The 17,511-nt window shown below is 41.1% G+C and overlaps 1 protein-coding gene across 6 annotated transcripts; it reads right to left on the bottom strand.

Annotated features, from left to right (window-relative positions):
* Window positions 1-37: 37 nt before the first annotated feature.
* Window positions 38-17,508, bottom strand: LOC120739725 (sorting nexin-14-like). 6 transcript variants are annotated; one of them, XM_040041594.1, is made up of 31 exons: window positions 16,707-17,507; window positions 16,342-16,512; window positions 16,116-16,236; window positions 15,847-15,920; window positions 15,397-15,475; window positions 15,255-15,298; window positions 15,082-15,169; window positions 14,910-14,994; window positions 14,674-14,830; window positions 14,414-14,489; window positions 14,151-14,195; window positions 13,507-13,587; window positions 13,167-13,281; window positions 12,820-12,975; window positions 12,576-12,700; window positions 11,907-11,965; window positions 11,454-11,480; window positions 10,542-10,688; window positions 9,742-9,874; window positions 8,635-8,821; window positions 8,418-8,501; window positions 8,036-8,136; window positions 6,291-6,402; window positions 6,037-6,077; window positions 5,767-5,886; window positions 3,602-3,725; window positions 2,653-2,817; window positions 1,847-1,942; window positions 1,627-1,718; window positions 1,245-1,301; window positions 38-295 (listed from the first exon to the last, which is right to left on the bottom strand). In XM_040041594.1, exons 2-31 carry the CDS (start codon window positions 16,476-16,478, stop codon window positions 257-259), a joined length of 2,967 nt encoding a protein of 988 aa, XP_039897528.1. In that variant the 5' UTR covers window positions 16,479-16,512; window positions 16,707-17,507; the 3' UTR covers window positions 38-256. The 6 variants fall into 6 exon arrangements, with proteins under 6 accessions (XP_039897528.1, XP_039897527.1, XP_039897529.1 ...); XM_040041593.1 differs by having other exon boundaries at window positions 38-298; window positions 16,707-17,506; XM_040041595.1 differs by lacking the exon at window positions 11,454-11,480 and having other exon boundaries at window positions 38-298; window positions 16,707-17,505.
* Window positions 17,509-17,511: the final 3 nt, after the last annotated feature.

The raw sequence follows: 17,511 nt of genomic DNA, 5'->3' as shown, positions 1-17,511 counted from the left end.
TCTACTGCTAATAATAAAACAAAGAAGAAATTGTCAGTTAAATTCTGACTTTTTATTTAGTATATACTTCATGTATGTATTTATTTTACAAATTAATGACAGATGCACCAGGAGAAACCATCTGCCTTTCCTCCTGTTGTGGGAGCAGGTATCCAGATACAGTTACTGTACATGTCAGTTATGAAAGTCTATGCGTTGGATTTAGTCTAGTGTCAGATGAGCTCGGGCATGCCAAGCATGTTGGCTCATGTTTATTTTACATCCATGGAGCCATCACAGACGTCTCCTTCTGCACCTGCTGAGAACACAAGAATGCAGGGTTAACTCAGAAGCAGATGTGTGTTGCTGTGGTTTGGTGTTTGATTTAAAGACAATGTGAAAAAGCTTTGATTGTCTACAATCACATTTCCATAAAGTTGGGACGCTGGGAAGAATAAAAATGGAATGCAGTCACATAAAGCACACCTAATTAAAAATAGAGATTTTTCCCAATTCCCTGATCTGTTGATGATATTATGTACTGTAGATGATGAGATATTTAAACCCTTCAAAGTTTTATATTGAGGAACATGATTCTGATATTATTCAACAATTTGTAGGGGCAGTGTTTTGCAGACTGGTGAAATTCCGTCTTCTAAATGCTCTTTTTATGCCCAATGGTCTTGCCAAATAACCTCATTAGTTGCTAAATTTTCCTCCAGCGGTTCCTTTCTAGTACCTCTTACGTTTCAAGCCTTTTGTTGCCCTGTAACCTCTGCTCTAACCTAAATGCATCCAATTAAACCTTTTGATATATATATTCAAAAGCAGAAGAACAGAAATAAATCCAGATATGGGGATAGGAGTAAAACAAATTCAACATCAGAATTATGCTCATAATTTTTGAGATTTTGGTGCGACAGCTAATCTTCACTCCAATTGCAGAAGCATTACTGTACGACTATCCAGGTAAAGGACTTTGGCATACTTATTAACGAGCGATATGTGTGTATTTCTCTACTAAAAATGCAGTTATATAATCTTATATTCATTTAACATTGAACATCATCATGCAGTCTCATTGATTCACTTATGCAACGATTAACAATGATATTGCTGATAGTTATTGACTGCATGTTTTTTCATTTTTCTGTTTATTTTTTGGTATTTGGGGTTTTTTGGGTGTCAGGATATATTCACTCTCCATTCTGCGGAGGATAAGAGCCTATAGATGGGTGGGTGAACAAAAATGAATATGTGTTTACCTTGTTTAGCTCTGGAAAAAGTTCCTGAATGACGATGTCCAGCAGCACATATGTCAGCTGAGGAAGGCAAAGCAAAAAAGGTAGGAACAAGATGAGAAGCATTAAGGTCAGTCGTGTTTAAATAAAGATGGAAACACGACCAATATGCAGAACGGCAGAGGAAACTGTGTTTCAGCAAACTGCATGTTACATTGCGTACCTATTATAAGGTGCGAATGTTACATTCAGAGGTACCCCAAGTCAATTTCATTCATATACCCATCTGTCATATACTAGCACAGCTTTTTTTTCATGTCCTATCACGTTTCCTATCAGCGAAGTGCAAACATTCTGAGAAAGCACCGAGTGTGTCCTCGCTGTTTGCGCGTGTCTGTCCTTGTACCTGTTTGTTGAGCACTGGCTGCTGTAGTCCATCAAAGAGGAGACGCACTCCTTCATACTTGGCCTCTTCTCCGATACATTTCCCCAGAAAGTCTGAAGATAAATCAAGGACAAGCCCCCAGGCGGCAATTTAAAACTCACCACTTGTCTTGTAGGTTTAGATGCCGACTACAAGTGGTCCATAAATTACAAAAGGCGACTTGGAAGAACTAAATAAATACCTGGAATATAGCTCATCATCTCCTCGAACGTCTTCTTTGCTCTCCTCTGCTTGTCTTGGGCGGGGCGAGGCGGGCTGCTTTCACAGAAAACTGAGTCTATGAGGGCAAAGATTCACTACATGATTTCACCTCTGTTAGATTGTATTGTTTATTGTCATTTATGCTTAGAAATATTTAACCATATATGCTTAGAGGTGTATAACCGATTGTGTAGTGATAGGATGTGTGATCCTTAATAGTCTGCAAAGGCTTTGTGTGCATTCCAGAGTGTTCTGGCATTCACACCCACATTCTGGGAGCATGGGAGAGGGCATACCTTCTCTTATTGTTTTATGGCAGGATAAACGTATCTATATCAGTTTTAGTCTACGTGCCTTTTGTTTAGATGAACTGCTGGACTTCCAGACCAGCCGGTTTAGGGAAGTCATTTATGGGGTCACACTCTGACCCCCCACACACACACACACACCACACAGGCAAGGTACTCTTTGTTTGTATGTAGACGTCATATGTTAATGAACCTATGTATATTCATGTAACCTCAATAAAAGAGCAGTGTTACGGGAGAGCGGACGAGAGCAACTGGGGTCAAGCGAAGGAACGGCGTTTGTCCGGTTCTCTCCCGTGCACGAGAAACATGAAGAACTTTGCCTACTCGTGTCTTGCTTTGCTGTGTAATTACATTGTCTTCAACGTTCCAGCGAATAGGTTCAAGCTACAAACCTATCAACCTCACTTAGTTTGTTTGTTTAAAGTTCGAGATTCTCACAAACACGCAGACTCTCTTCGGTTCCTTGGCCGTGTACCTCTAAGCAGGGTGATGAGCGAGACTAGCCGGTGCTCCTGGACCACTTGGTTGAGTTTGTACTGAAGATAATAATCTGTGTAGGCCTCCAGTGTGTTCTTGAACAGGATCCTGCCACCCATTAGCAGGTGGTGCAACCAATCAGGGACACGAAAGACGACTCTGCCTAAAAATCAAGAAGAAGAGAGAGAGCACTGATCACCTACATGACCTATCTTTTTAATATACACCAGTGCTTCTAACACATCGACTTCCAGGACAAAATGTTCACTCACTGTAATTGACGTCACCTGTCAGTGGTCATCGTTATGCCCTATCAGTGTAAACTGTGTGTTTTACAATCTCTCTTTCCTCATCCCCTATTTGCCGACCTTATGGTTTCTCATTTGGTGTAAACTTAACACTGTGGACATTTTTCAATTATTTGGCCTAATATTTCTTTTTTAGCAGCATGCACTTTCAGCCATATGTTTCATGGTTCTAGCGTCTGTCAGCTACACAGACAAAGACGGATGAAAGAATAAGACAAGCGGTGGAAATGGGCTTCCTCTGAAGGAAGCGAGGAGAGATAAGAAGAGGAGCTCAGTCATTCAAGAGGGAGTCAGAGTAGAGACGCTGCTTCTCTGCATCAAATGGAAGTAGTTGAGGTGGATATTGTGTCTCTCAGCTGGTTTGGAAATGTCCCTGTGCCTTCAGGGAGACGCCGAGAGAGGGTATCTCTGCTGTGGCACAACCCAGAAGTGGTTTCACAGCAGATCCACAAATGGCACATGTGGAGTATTTCACTTTAGTATTTTACCTTGCAAAACAAGTCCTTTCTGAAACACTTTCCAATAACATTTCAACCCGGTACAAATCTATCCACATTCTATGTTTAAGCCTGGAAAGGAAACATCATAAATTGTGTCTGCAGAACAGACTGCAAAAAAACCCCCCAAACCTCTACTTACCAACATACATCAAGTAGTCATAGACCCCTTCAATGGTGATCATTTCCATGAAGTAGTTCTGATTGTGTCTCTTCTCTGTCATCTCTGATCGGTTGGCATTGTTTTTGAAGAGGTCATTGAAGAGCTGGGGGTGAGACACTTGCGTCAGATTTTAAGACCGAAGCTCTTTCAAACACCCACTGTCTCTATCTGAGAGCATTTCCAGTTATGAGTGACTCACAAAACTCTGGCAAAGTAAATATGTAACGTCCCTATTCTTTTAGGAATATATTCAGATTTTATGTTAAGTTAAGTGGACGTGTTTGTTTAAGCACCACTTGCAAAAAGCTGTTATGATCTCATCAGTTCAGCCACTGGTAAGTTCTCAGATTAAATGCCCGAGGCCTTTCTTGGCAATGTCAGACCTCATTTAAATTTTGTGAAGTGCCACTTCACAAAATTTGTTGCAAAAATAGCGCATGTGCTGATGTTTTATTCTATTGTGTCTGTAATACTAGAATCACCATTGGCTGATTTTAATCCCATTAAACTTCCTTTTAATTCAAGACAGAGGAATCTAATAAACACTAGAGGAAACAAAATATCAGCATAAACAGTTCCATCAATAGTCGATACAAATCACTGTCTTTGCTTTAAAAACTTTATTTAGGGGATTATTTAATCCCCTGCTCAATTTGTAAGTTTGCTACAGGGGTAAGAAGTTGCTTGTAGTTGGCACCAGGTTTGCACACATCTCAGGAGGGACTTTGGCCCACTCATCTTTACAGAAATTCTAAATCCTTCACCTTTATTGGCTGCTGCTTGGCAACTCAAAGCTCCAGCTCCCTCTATGGATTTTCTATAAGACTAAAGTCTACAGACCAGCTAAGCCACTCCATGACCCTAATGTGCTTCTTCTTTAGCCGCTCTTTTGCCGCCTTGATGGTATGTCTCGAGTCACTGTGTTGCTAGAAGATGACGACGACCCATCTTCAGTGTTCAGGTTGCGGGAAGCAGGTTCTTGTCCAAGCGTGGCCACGTTCATTGGACTCTCAGTGCGGTGAAGACATCCTGTACCCTTAGCAGGAAAACAGCCCCAAAGTATAATGTTTACACTCCATGCTTGACTGTGGGGAATATGGTGGAGGCTTTAGGTCATACTCAGCGTTTCTCTTCCTCCAAACACAGCAGTTTAAGTTGATGCCAAAGAGCTTGATTTTGGTTTCATCTTCCAACAGCACTTTCTCCCGACACTCTTCTGAATCATTTTAATGTTCACTGGAAACTTAAGACAGGCTTGTAACTTCTTGAGTGGGGGGACCTTGCAAGAACTACAAGATTTCAATCCATTACGGCGTAGTGTGCTACCAATGTTGTTTTTGTTGACTGTGGTCCCTACTGCCTTCATTAACAAGCTCCTCCCATGTAGGTTGGGACTGATCTACCACCACTCTCATGATCCTCACATCATGAGGCAAGATCTTTCATGGAGCTCCAGACCGAGGGTGATTGATGGTCTTTTTATTTTTCTTCTGAACAATCGCACCGGCAGTTGCCACTTCCTTCCACCAAGCTTCCTGCTGATGGTCTTATAGCTCATTTCAGCCTTACGCAAGTTGACAATCTTGTCCTTGACATCCTTTGACAGCCTTTTTATGTCTTGCCCATTGTGATGGAAATCCATTCGGTTGGCATTTGTGCTTTATATACATAAGTTGAGATCAGAAGTCTCGACAATTGATTTTAATCTGTGTGCCACAAGAGCAGGCAGCCAATCTCTGGGAGGCAAAATTCTGTTTAGGTTGTAGGGGATCAAATACTTTCTCCACTCAACGACATGCAAATCAGTTCATAACTGTTATGCAATATGTTTTTTTCTGGATTTTTGATCGATTTTCTGTCTCGCTCCATTAAAAAGAAATTACCATAATAATTAGAGACTGATTTGTTTCTTTGTAAGTGAGCAAACTCACCAATTCAGCAGAGGCTCTAATAATCTAATTGTTTCCCCACTGTATATCAGTAAAGCTCAGCTGCCTTGTGGACTTTTGACCAGACAGTTGTAACAGGAACAAGTAATTGCAACTGAGCCTTAGGGAGGACTCTACCAGTACTCAGGATTCTCCTCAGGCTACTCTTTTAAACAATGCAGACAGTCAAAAAGCTATAAAGCCTCACTTGCCAACCTTTTTGTCATTCTCTGAGGTGGGACTCAGGATAGTGAGCTCAGGTCGGCTGGGTTTGGGTTTGGGAGATTCACAGGAATTGAAGAAGGACTGGATGAAAGGTTCCAGGTGCTGCCCTTTCTGCCATAAAAAAAGCACACGTGCAAAATGTATATTGGGTAGTTATGGTTTCAAAAACACAAAGCTGACATTTAAAAACATCTGTATTGTGAAAGATGAGACACAAAGCACATCCTACATATTGTGTCCCAGAATAAATGCATTTCTCACCTCTTTTATCAGTTTGCTGGGGACCGACTTAATGATTTTACCTGTGAAAAATAAAAAACCTTATCTCAGTGATGTATGCTTCTGTCACGTTGTGCCTCTTTTCCAGACACATCTCTTCTCATCCAACCCAAGGTCAGCCTGATCAAACATTTCCACAGGCTGTTTAAACATCATCTATTTTGCACATTTGTTTAAACAAAGCGTCTGTCACATTCTCTGCAGCCAGGTCAGAGAGAATGTGCCTCATACTGTACCGAGGTTCACGTCAGGTAACATCTTGTCCAGGAACTGAGACTCCATGCTATGAGGAGACAGGAAGTCGGCCAGTAGCTGGCTGTTGCTCAGCTCTGGGTGCTGCAGGAGTTTCTGCAAAGTTAACAGATAATGAAAACACACATTTGTTCTGTAGCTGAAAATCAATCACAGGACTGCAGATTTATTGTGTATGATCAAATGTATGCAGATACAAGTGCTTTACTCGTTTTTAGAATAAAGCAGACAAGGGCTTTATGTGGGTTTTTCTGCTTATAAAGCCTCCCAACCAAGTTTTGATTAGTGCTTACTACTTTCCACAGAACATTGCAACTTTTTAAATTAATTCCCAAGCTTTCAAAGCAGCCTCTTGGTGTGCCTTGAAAAAACTTATTTCAAGGTAAGTAATCCATCACAGTGAAAACTTTTACTGCTTTTTGTGTTGTCTCTTATGATTCTGTACTGATGGTCCTCCAGGTGGGGACCATTTAAAAATCTTTCCTTGCCGTTCCATCCAGGATGGGGAGTTTTGTCATTTTTCTCTATAAATGTTCAACAGTTAAGACTCAAATTTTATTCCTTGAAGTGTTTAAGGACCTTGGCAGCAACTGCAGAGACTGAATTGTGTTTTATTCAGTTTTTTCCTCTGTGTTTTTGAAAAGCTGCTCTTAGAATCACCAAATGAAGCAACGACAAAGATATTTTTCTCTCTTTACAAGAAGTGACTCAACCACTGACTAAGACTGATTAAGATGACTTTAAATGTTTCTTTTTTTCTGAAACCTAATTTGAAGTATTCTTGATAAACGCATACGCACAGAAAACTACACCCAAAAACCTTTCAACAATGTGTGTGTGTGTGTGTGTGTGTGTACGTATTTCAAGCTAATTTGTTCGTAACCTTCTCACCAACCGCCTCCCCTCAAAGTCATTTTCTTAGTTTTTATTATTTAGTTATTTGAAGACGTTTTCACAGTACAAACCATGATTCAGCAACTTTTAGAATCACCTCTAGCAGAAATAAGTTGAAGTAAACATTTTCTGTATTTTTTTTTTAATTTATTTGAGGTTCGTTTTAAAATTACACTTGATGCCCCCAGGTTATATTCATCAATTTTACTATATTTACTCCAAACATCTTATATTAGGAGAATATTCTTTTAATTAATACTAGAAAGTCATCAGGTTCCAATATATATTTTGCAGAAAATGCATAAACTAAATGTATAGTGCTAAATGTCAGGTTTTGCTATTAAAATTAACAATAGGATGCACATTTTTGTATATTATGTTTATGATTATTAGGGTTGGGTACATGTAGACATAAATATATACATACACTACAATCATCATAGTACGATTATATAAAGAAATTATATAGCAAAATGTTAAAAGTGTAGCTACACAGTAATTACATAAAGCATGAAACTTTTAAAAGTGATTATTGTAGCTGATCAAAACCTGTTATATTGCCTAGGTACAGTATATATTACACCTATCTAAATGCTACCTCATTAAAAAAGCATTTGCATTTCAACATCAGAGATGGTCACACTTGCATGATCCTTTCATCAAGTGCATTTGATTGGACTATTATTAGCATCATAATTTCTATGGAAGCAGTAAGGCTGTACTCAATGTTTCACAGCACTTCATGGAGTCCTTTGAAAACTTTCTTTGTCACATGACTGAGTATCCTGCCTAGTGCAATTCAGAAGAAAAGGCCAAGAGAAGCGCAGATATCTACCTGAAGATATTCCTGAAATTCCTCCCTCTTCGATGTCAGAAATTCGTAATTCTTGGGACCAATTATTCTCTTTGAGGGCAGCTGCGCATCTGGAAAGGAGCCTGCAAATGGTGTAAGATTTCACAAAGACGAGTGTTAAAAATATGTGTCTCTCTTTAACTGGAACATAACAGCCGTGTAGTTTCCAAGTCCCCAAATAAGGCAACAGGGCCATTAAATGTTCTTCGCTTCTAAAATGTAAGTTTACTTGGAAGTAATAATCTGGGATTTTTCTGTGGAGTCGACGACGTCATTTTCATGGGAAAATTCCTTCCTGATGGCCTTGAATGAAAAACAGAGCAGTGCACAGGTGCTCTAAATTAGCATTATGTAGAAAACCTACCATGAAACTCGGTGAGCTTTGACTCTAGGACATAGAACTCCAAATATCTCCTGTACACAGACCAGTGCTCAGTCTCATGTCCGACTGCAGAGAGTAAAACAACAAGGTTTAATTAATGACCCCAAACCAAAACAGCTCGTCACACTAGTTAATGGTTACCTAATAGTATTACAGATTATTTACAAGTACGTTTTAATGAAGGTCCGCACAGCCTCACCTGCCTTCCGGTCATTGCGCTCTACATCAATACAAAACACTGGAATGCGCTCCCTCTTTACGTCGTCGTCGTAGAAATCAATGTACGGGATTGTGATGTTCCAGGCTGAGAGGTTTCGCGGGGTGCTCGGGGTGGAGGCCGCCTCCATAGGGGGGTCATCTTCCAGCACCATCATGGCTTCCTCCACCTTGAATAGAAGGAAGTGAGAGTGGTTGAGGTCAAGGCTTTGCAGAGTACACGATAGATGAACAACACGACCACTTTTATGCTGCAAAACACACAAAGGTAGAGGCCTGACTTTAATTTCTTGGACTTCTTTTGTTCTTTGTGCATGGGTTCTTTTTACCTTAACCATATAATCTACTCCTATCAAAATTACTATTAAATTGAACAGCAAATGTGAAAATCAGGGACAACTAAACAAAAAAAAGGTGACTGAGACCTGACCACAAGTAAGGGAAGTGCAACGTATACACAGGATATCCCTTTACAATAAATGCGTTTGAAGTCACATCAATATAAATTTACAAAAGCTCTTAAACTAGCGGATTTTCATTCATCTGACACTCTTTTTTTTTTTAAATTTCTTTCATTTAAGGTGGATATTTAGTCATTTTCGCAGGTCATCTTTGTGGTTTCACAGGGAAACTCTTGCTCTTTAAAATCAACACTATCTACTGTAAAACAAGCAAATTCATGGACTCCACCTCAGAAAACGCCAGAACCCAAACGTTGGATTTAAATATTGGAAAAATAAACAGATATTTTATTATGCCTGAAGAAATCAGCAAAAAACAAGCTTTGTCAAACTCGGCAGAGTCTGCAAATTGCACTGAAAACCTTGAAGATTTGCCCATAAGGTAGAATTAATAGACTCTGTGGCTTTGTTTTCTTTACTCACCAGCGCCCCCATGTGGGAATCACTTCAGGAGACCCTCAATATGACTTGAAGACTCTGTTTGCAGTTACTTCTAATAAATTTGACACGCTGCCTTAAATTTGACATGCAGTTTAACCCTAAAAAGCAACTATCACCACGTGAGCATTATTTTATACACTATCATCATCTTATAATGAATGTTTAGGACATTTTTAGATGTGCCTTACCATATCATCCTCCCCCTCTACCAGCCCATAGGATGGCAGCATGGCTCCTTCCATCGTTGTGCTCTTGAACACTCCTTTGATCTTACTGCCAATGCGGCTAATCCCAAAGGACTCGCCCCTCTTAGACGTACTCCTGCAGTTCAAACAAGGAGGCTATTAAACACGGAGCAAAGGAGGAGATGCGCTTGGCTTCAGCAAAGCGCATGCAGCTTCAGAGAGGTGACAGAGCAGGGACTGTAGGGAAGAAGAAGCAGCTTACTGTATCTGTATCATGGGAGGTAAAAGCTAATCTAGCCAAACCAATGAGAACGTTTAACTTCACAGTCAACAATAATCAACACAATAAAATGCCTGCGTTATTGGTAAAGCGCTGCAGAGCCACAAAAAACACACACACACACACACACAACAAAGCACTGAGCAGTGATGAACAGATGTGTAGCTTGGAGGGGATATTTCCAGGGTGTAAAAAATGCTGATGATGATCAGTTACCTGACAACCGATAAAAAGCACACAACATCACAGTTGCTCTGTGTGAGTGCCGGTTTGCTCACGTAAAATAAAAATCACCACATGACGCACAGAGATACGCCTACTACACAAGAAGCCGAGCACAGAAAAAGTGGCTGCGGTGTCAAAAACGAGACTGGAGGAAACAAAACGACAAATTAAAACAGGATCCCGTGCATAGACCCCACCATGCAGGCGTCCGGCTGGGACTGGGGTCACATGGGTGTGAAATTGGATAGCATGACATCACACTGAGCGACCTGTGACAGACAGATGGACCCTGACTTACTTGGGTGATGAGTGGCGGTGGGATAGCGAGCCATATGGGAAGTTTGTGAACGTGGACTGGGCATGGAGGGAGTTACAAGATGCAGGTGAAGAGCTGCCAGAGGCGGTGAACAGTGAGGACGGGGACTCGGGGCTCCAGTCCCAGGAGCTATAAGCAGAACAGGGTCACATCCCCACGGGCAAGAGGAGGGAGCGGATCGTGGATCATACCAGGGCAGGCAGTATGGTGGTCACAGAATCAGAGTGGACATACGGTCACAGACACAGGCACGATGGTGGAAATACACAGATGGGCGTAATGGGCAGACAAACGGGCAGAGGTGGAGAAGGTTTCTTAATCGCAGGTATGGAGGGAGGTTAGCCTCGAAACTGGTCACATGTGATTGTGGGCTGCGAAAGCAATTATATGCTATCCCATCTATCATTTTGAGTGGCGTAATTTATGCTGCTTTGGAAACTGCCTTTATAACAAGTTTGCTTTCAGGTGTTGGAAATGAAACAGAAAATGAGTTTTCCTTCATTTTAATTCTCTCATTTTGGATATAATGCTTTTATTAGCTTTATCTGCTCATAGGCTTACTGGTGACACATGCTATGATTAGCTCATAAAGGTCAGTTTACTCAGTGTTCTCTCTTTTTGCAGCTACAGCACACTCACCAAATAAAACATGTATTTAGGGGTGAAATGAGATGAGTGCTAAAAGATTATATATCATTATCGTAGTATCAGCTAGTGCTTATGAAACTGAAGCCCTCCTTGACGGCTCGGGCCCAGGCAGGGCACAGTGATTCTGTTAAAAAAAAAAAGGCAGCACATCTTTAATCTTAAGTATGAAGTGTCTTTTGGAATCTTGCGTGCAGCACTACTCAGCCAGCCACTGTTCTGATCAGCACACTGACGACTTGTACTCACCGAATGTCATCCAAACTGACGCTATTTCTGGAACAATATGCACAAGGAGTTAGTGGCTGGGCCGCGTGGCCACGTACACACCACACCCCGCGATAGAAAACATGACAGTCGATCCATGGCTTCAGCTCAGTTACAGCTATACTGCAGTGGTCTAATATAACTTGCATTACAAGAAAATGGGTTGCTTCTATACAGCTTAGTTACAGTTATGTTTATGTGTGACGCAGCTGGCTCATAGCATATCCAGGGACAGGGATTTATGTACGTTTAATAGGGAAACCAGGAAAACTAGACGTGGAAGAAAACACAGAAATTTACTGTGTGTCTAAAATCTTAGTTAACAGTGAATTTGTGTTTGCGCTGTTTTCTGTTTCTATATTTTCTGAAAGTCCACCTGTGCATCATTATGCTAAACTTTTATGCTGTTACACACAAACATAAAGTGAAACCTACCTGCTCATTTTGGAATTTCTGGCAGGGGACTCGGCCCCTCTGAGAAGCTGCCGAAAGTACTGTGGAAAAAAGGTCACGGGAATCAAACAACACATATGGAAAATCTGGTACAGTATGCAAGCTAAACTCAAGGAACATGCCATATCTATTGACCTCTTAATGCCTAAACAATAATAACCACTGATGCCCAGTTTATTTGGGAGCAAGAACAGGGGTGGCAACTAAGTAGAAAATAACCTCACATTGTTATCCAGACACTATTCACACAGGGCTATGGCCTGCTCTGAACAATGGCTGAGCTCTGGTCCACCCAGCTGAATTCAATGAAATTGCTTCTGAGGGGTGAAATTCAGCTTGGCAGTTTGGCATAATGCCAGCGCCGGCTCATTGGCCGGTTGCGCGTCTGATATTGATGACAGGGCCGATAGCGGTTGGTAGCTGGGGGGATGGAAAAATGGGTCTGAGTCAACAAATTCCAGTTGAGTTTGAGTTTAAGCATTTTACAGATATAGTTTTGGTACATCTGAGACAATAAAAATACTAAATTTAAGGAATGATCATTCAGTCTCAACTTAAAGACCCATAATTTAGACAGGAAAATGCTTAAATCTGGAACTCAAGCTGGGTGACAATAGGCTTAGTGGTTTCTATTGAGGTGTGGGCGCTAACCTCATCGCTGTGGCAGAACATGGGGGTGAAAACATTCTCCAGAAGAGAGAGGACGTGCTCGTAGGCTTCAAACAAGCACCTCATGGTCTGCAGTTTCACCACCTCCCCATAAGGACCCTCAGCAACTAGGACGTTCAACAAAAACACACAAGCGAGTTAGCATACTACACAGCATGCATACTCATTAAGGCACACCTAGGATGTTTAAGACACTTTAACTTCAATAATGACTCCTGTCACATACTGTTGCGTATTTCTTCCACTATAAAGGGGTCAAAGCGGATTTTGTCAACACTCTCGTCCAAGCAATAGGTCTCGTAGATCTTCTTCACTTCCTTATGGAGCATCATCTTCTCTGAATCCAACAGCTCAGGGCACAGAATCCTGTCGTTGAACTCCTCTGAGAAGTTAAGAGAGTCAGACATCAATACGTCACAGTGATAGGTTAACTCTGCCACCCATGAGTGGTAATTTTTCCTGATAATTTCAGATGGGGTGATGAAAAGCTGTTGACTGACAGAACTGAGTAATTAAGGTAACAACAACTATTAACAACTACTAACAATTTAGAGAAAAAAACTGAATACTTGCCAACTGCGAGACAGAATTGGAGGACATGGACAGCGCCTTCTTGCTTTAGGAAGTTCATAAAGCGAAAGAGAAGGTCTTGCTGTTCTCGAATTTCCTTCAACTCCAGCTTTAGCACCTGATACAAAGGCAGGAAAAAATGGATTAATATACTCTATAAAGCATTGCCTGCTATATTCCTCCTGCTTCTATTAGGCTTACGCTGTCCCATATACCAGCTACACATTGTCACTAGGTTTTTGCTTAATGCCAGATGGCTTTTGTTTCAAAGGCGGCTTGCAGTTGAATTTTTGTAGGTTTTTAATGAATTACTTCACTCTCCTAGATGAAAGCAAACACTTACTGAGGGCTTTTTGCTGCGAGTATCAGAGTACTTTTGTAGGAAAGGAACCAGTGTTGAAGTGGGCTCTGTGGCTTCTTCAGGCTGGAGTGAACAAGTCGGGAAAAATTAAATACACGTTTAAAATTCACAGAAGATACACTCACCCTTCATTCTGTTAGGTATGCCTATGCAAGTTCGGAAGAAGAATCAGAACGGAGAAGAAAGGAGATTTAAGTGGATTTCTATGTGGCATGGTTGCTAGTGCTAATACAGGCTGGGCTGAGTATTTCAGAAACTGCTGATCTACTGGGATTTACTCCACACATCCATCTCAAGAAAATGGTCTGAAAAAGAGAAAAGACACTTAAAGGGAAGGGTCAGAATTTAATGTAAAGAGCATGAAAGCATGGATGCATCCTGCCTTATACCAATAACTCAGACAGGTGGTGCTGGTGTAATGGTGTGGGGATATTTTCTTGACACACACTGAGTACTGCTGCTGACCATGTCCATCTTTAATAACCCAGCCAACAAATCTGCTTTATGCCACAAAAATTTGAGTTCAGAAAGCAAAAGATCGACCTAACTTGTTACTAGAAAGGTGAACCAAACAGAGTGACTGGTGAGTGTAAATGACAGCCAGTTACAGTCCAGTATATACTTACAGGTGAGTTGTCAATGAATATCAAAATTAAATGATTCGCTGTGTCCTGAATTAAAAAAAAAACCACACAAAAAAGCAGTCAGTAAGTTTCAAACTCAAGTGTAGCGCTGTAAGTAATGTTTTGATTTGTCTTTTATTTGCATTCTCATAATACTGCACATTAGCACTGGTTAAAGGACTATAAAAGAAATATCCTGTTAGACTGGCAAAGACAAAGACACGTTCAAGGGAAAAAACAGCTTTGGATTTCTATTCTACACTCACAGGATCAGCCAAGTAGTCCATCGAAGGAAGGAAGACAGAACCGGCCAAAACCTCTCTTATCAGGAGTGTAAGAGATCTGAGAGAATGACGAGATACAGAGGCAGGAAATAAGAGAATGAAACAATAAAGACGTAGTGCTGCGTAGTGTCACAAATGACACTATTCTCATGGTAGAATCATGCTGTGCATTCATGTTGTGACTTAATTGGGTAAATTTATGGTTGCAGTGCATGGGCTTTACTTCCAGAGCAGTCAGTTACCTGCAGTCTGTGGCCTTGGGCGGCAGGATGTAAGGGAACAGTATCTCAGTCAGCTTCCTGAGGTAGAGAAGTTCATCTCTGCGACTGCGAAGAGCCACGTGGAGATCAGGACCATATTCCTCCAGGGCAGCTTGTTGAAGATACTCTATGTTTTTTACTGAAAAGAAACCAAAAAACATTTTTTATGATAAAAGAAATAAAAAACAAACTGCTCTGTGTGATTATATCTGCCATACCCTTCTGCCTTGCTTTGCTAATAATTTCAATGTGCTTCATGGAAACTTTAAGGAGCTTTTTTGTGATGAGAGATGCCACATCCACCTAAGAGAGAGAGACAAGTTTATTTAAAAATGATGAAGACCAGTTTAAAAATTCAAAGTTTTTGTCTTTATAGAGTCTAAGTTTCACCTTCTGAGTCCGACGAACCAGCACGGCTGCAAAGAAACGCAAGGTCACTCTCAGCTCGTCGACAAACGCCTCGTCGTCTGTGATGTCTCTGAAAGGAAAAAGAAATCTGTCCCCTCACTTCACAGGACACAACACAGTTTGAACTTCAGAGGAAGGATACTAGAAACTCTTACCTATACCAAGGATATACAAAATTTTCCAGAACAAGCTCTAGAATCTAAAATAAAAACAATAGATTTTATTGTGCCATAATTTGATAGATTAATTTAATCTTTACTTAAGAATAATAACGTGTTTAACGAATATGTCTATTACCTCTGAGAGTGAGGCATCCACTTTAGAAGGAATTTTCAGGTCAAGCCATGGCTGATAGTTTTCCAGTAACAGAGTCGGTCTATAAATATGAACGAAATTTTTTTTTAAAAAGGAATGAAATAGAAAAAATTCAGTATCATCAGCAGAGGAAGACAGAAGAATCCAGTCTGGCCACTAGATGGCATTGCTAAATCTCCCATGACCTAATAAGTAGGTAACTTATTGTTGTCAACCCAGTAATGAGGTTATATATATATATATGTATAGCATACGTAGTAACACAGTGATATGGACTTGGTCACAGATAATCTGTAAACAACATCAGGCATTAAGCATTTATTATGCTAAATATATAACTGCTGCTGAAATAGTTATAAGGTTTCAATAAAACACAAGTCAGCTTCTGTCCAGTCTACGACCGTTGCACAACAGCATAACCACGTCACTCACCTGTGCCTTTTGCACTTGATTTTTCCACAAACAGCACAGCTGTGGCCCAGCGGAAACAGCTCCTGCTGGTACGACTACAAGATAAAGTCAACAGCAAAGATTATGAACTGCTGCTGCTTTTGTGCCTTTTTATTCATCATCATCAATGTATAAGTAAGCAATGGCATGCTTCCAACAAGTGATAGACATTACATATATTTCTATCAGTTGTGGCACTCAGAGTGTGGAGGCTGTATCCTCCTAATTTGTTCAGTTAAATTCTAACAGACCTTGATTCTTGGTTTAATGGAGACTAAGATGTTAGGCAGCAGAGACTCAGGCCCCAGGGAGCAGTAGAAAGTGACGACTCCAGCCAGGAACGACCAAAACACCATTATAATGTGAATATATCTGTAGTAAAAAGGAGGTGTGAGGTATAAATGAATAAAAACATGGTAAGCTATGAAGTGAAATTGAGTGGGCTGCAGGTTTGCCTATGTAGAGTGAACTAGTTACCTGTTCAAAAGCACAGTGGAGAGAAGCAGGACCAGCAGAAGGAAGCAGAACACTGGATATTGTCGACCAAGCTCTCTGAGCCGGTCCACCTTTACCCTGCGTCTTAATTTCTGCAGATAAGCCCGGATGCATCCCATCTTTGTCTGTCAACATCCAGCCTACTGCATATTACTGTAAATAAATAAAGGTCGCATTACGAAGTGGCTGCAGGCTACAAATAAATAAGGGCGTGTAGCAGGAAGCAAGAGCTCCTTACTCAAAGTCACAGTATTTTATTTTATTTTATTTTTTTTTTAAATCTATCTATTCCGCTTAACATACGTATCAGGTTGCACTGATTTTAACATATCGACGCAAGCACTTACTGTAAGTGTACGGCGGACGATATGGGCCATTTTTCACTGTAGTTCAGGCGCGACACCATAATGAATTTGCAAAAACAAAATAAATACATAAGCAGGTTGCCTGTGTGCAGGATGAGCGCAGAGAGCAGAGCCGCGCACAGCTGTGAGCCACAGCAGGATTAGTGGCAGTTACACAGCATCATTCGTGCGTGGACCGTCCTAAAACTCTGATAGGTTGCCGTTTTGGTTAATGGCCGCGGTCCTGTCACGGGCATAGCTGTCCATTGAGGAGCAGCAGCAGCGGCGGTGGTTGGTGCCTCGGTTGTCAGCGCTGGAGACGTGTGATGTCACCTCCGCTGCGCTCCCAGCAGCAGTAGCTGCTACTGGCTCCTGTAGTTTAGCTCTGAGGTAACGGACGTGTCCGCCACATATTCCCCTTGAAATGAAACCCACGCCAAGGTGCCCGGATCAAGGAGACGAGTCCCGGAGCGGAGTAGTGCTCACTGGAGCGGCCATTATTTATATTATTGTCACATTTAACGGACTCGAAGCAAAGCACCATTGATTTGTGTGTGGGGTAAACAGCTTACAGTCGTACTTTGATCGAAGAAACTGCACAAGGGAACATGGGAAATTTGCGTTTTTTAACGTGGACTTAAATTGGTTTAACCGGCAAATAGCCCTCCTACAGTAGCTCCATCACTCGCGATGACCTACTTTCAGTTAACTGACACAAAGGCGTTTAGAGCTTTTAACATCAGGCTGTAGATTACTGTAATAGTAACTATACTAACGCAGTATTGTTACATTTGACGACTCAATGCAA

Source organism: Simochromis diagramma, unplaced genomic scaffold (assembly GCF_900408965.1).
Source record: "Simochromis diagramma unplaced genomic scaffold, fSimDia1.1 OVJJ01000304.1, whole genome shotgun sequence".
NCBI classification, from domain to species: Eukaryota; Metazoa; Chordata; class Actinopteri; order Cichliformes; family Cichlidae; genus Simochromis; species Simochromis diagramma.
Note: the sequence above shows the minus strand (reverse complement) of the source record. Positions and strands in the feature narration are given on the sequence as shown.

Excerpts from the sequence above, each read along its gene's own strand:
- LOC120739725 (XM_040041593.1), bottom strand. The coding sequence starts at position 16,478 with ATGGGATGCATCCGGGCTTATCTGCAGAAATTAAGACGCAGGGTAAAG. Across the intron at positions 14,831-14,909 it reads TAGCAAAGCAAGGCAGAAGG|TAAAAAACATAGAGTATCTT; the intron begins GTATGGCAGATA and ends GTTTCTTTTCAG. Across the intron at positions 6,078-6,290 it reads GTTACCTGACGTGAACCTCG|GTAAAATCATTAAGTCGGTC; the intron begins GTACAGTATGAG and ends TATTTTTCACAG.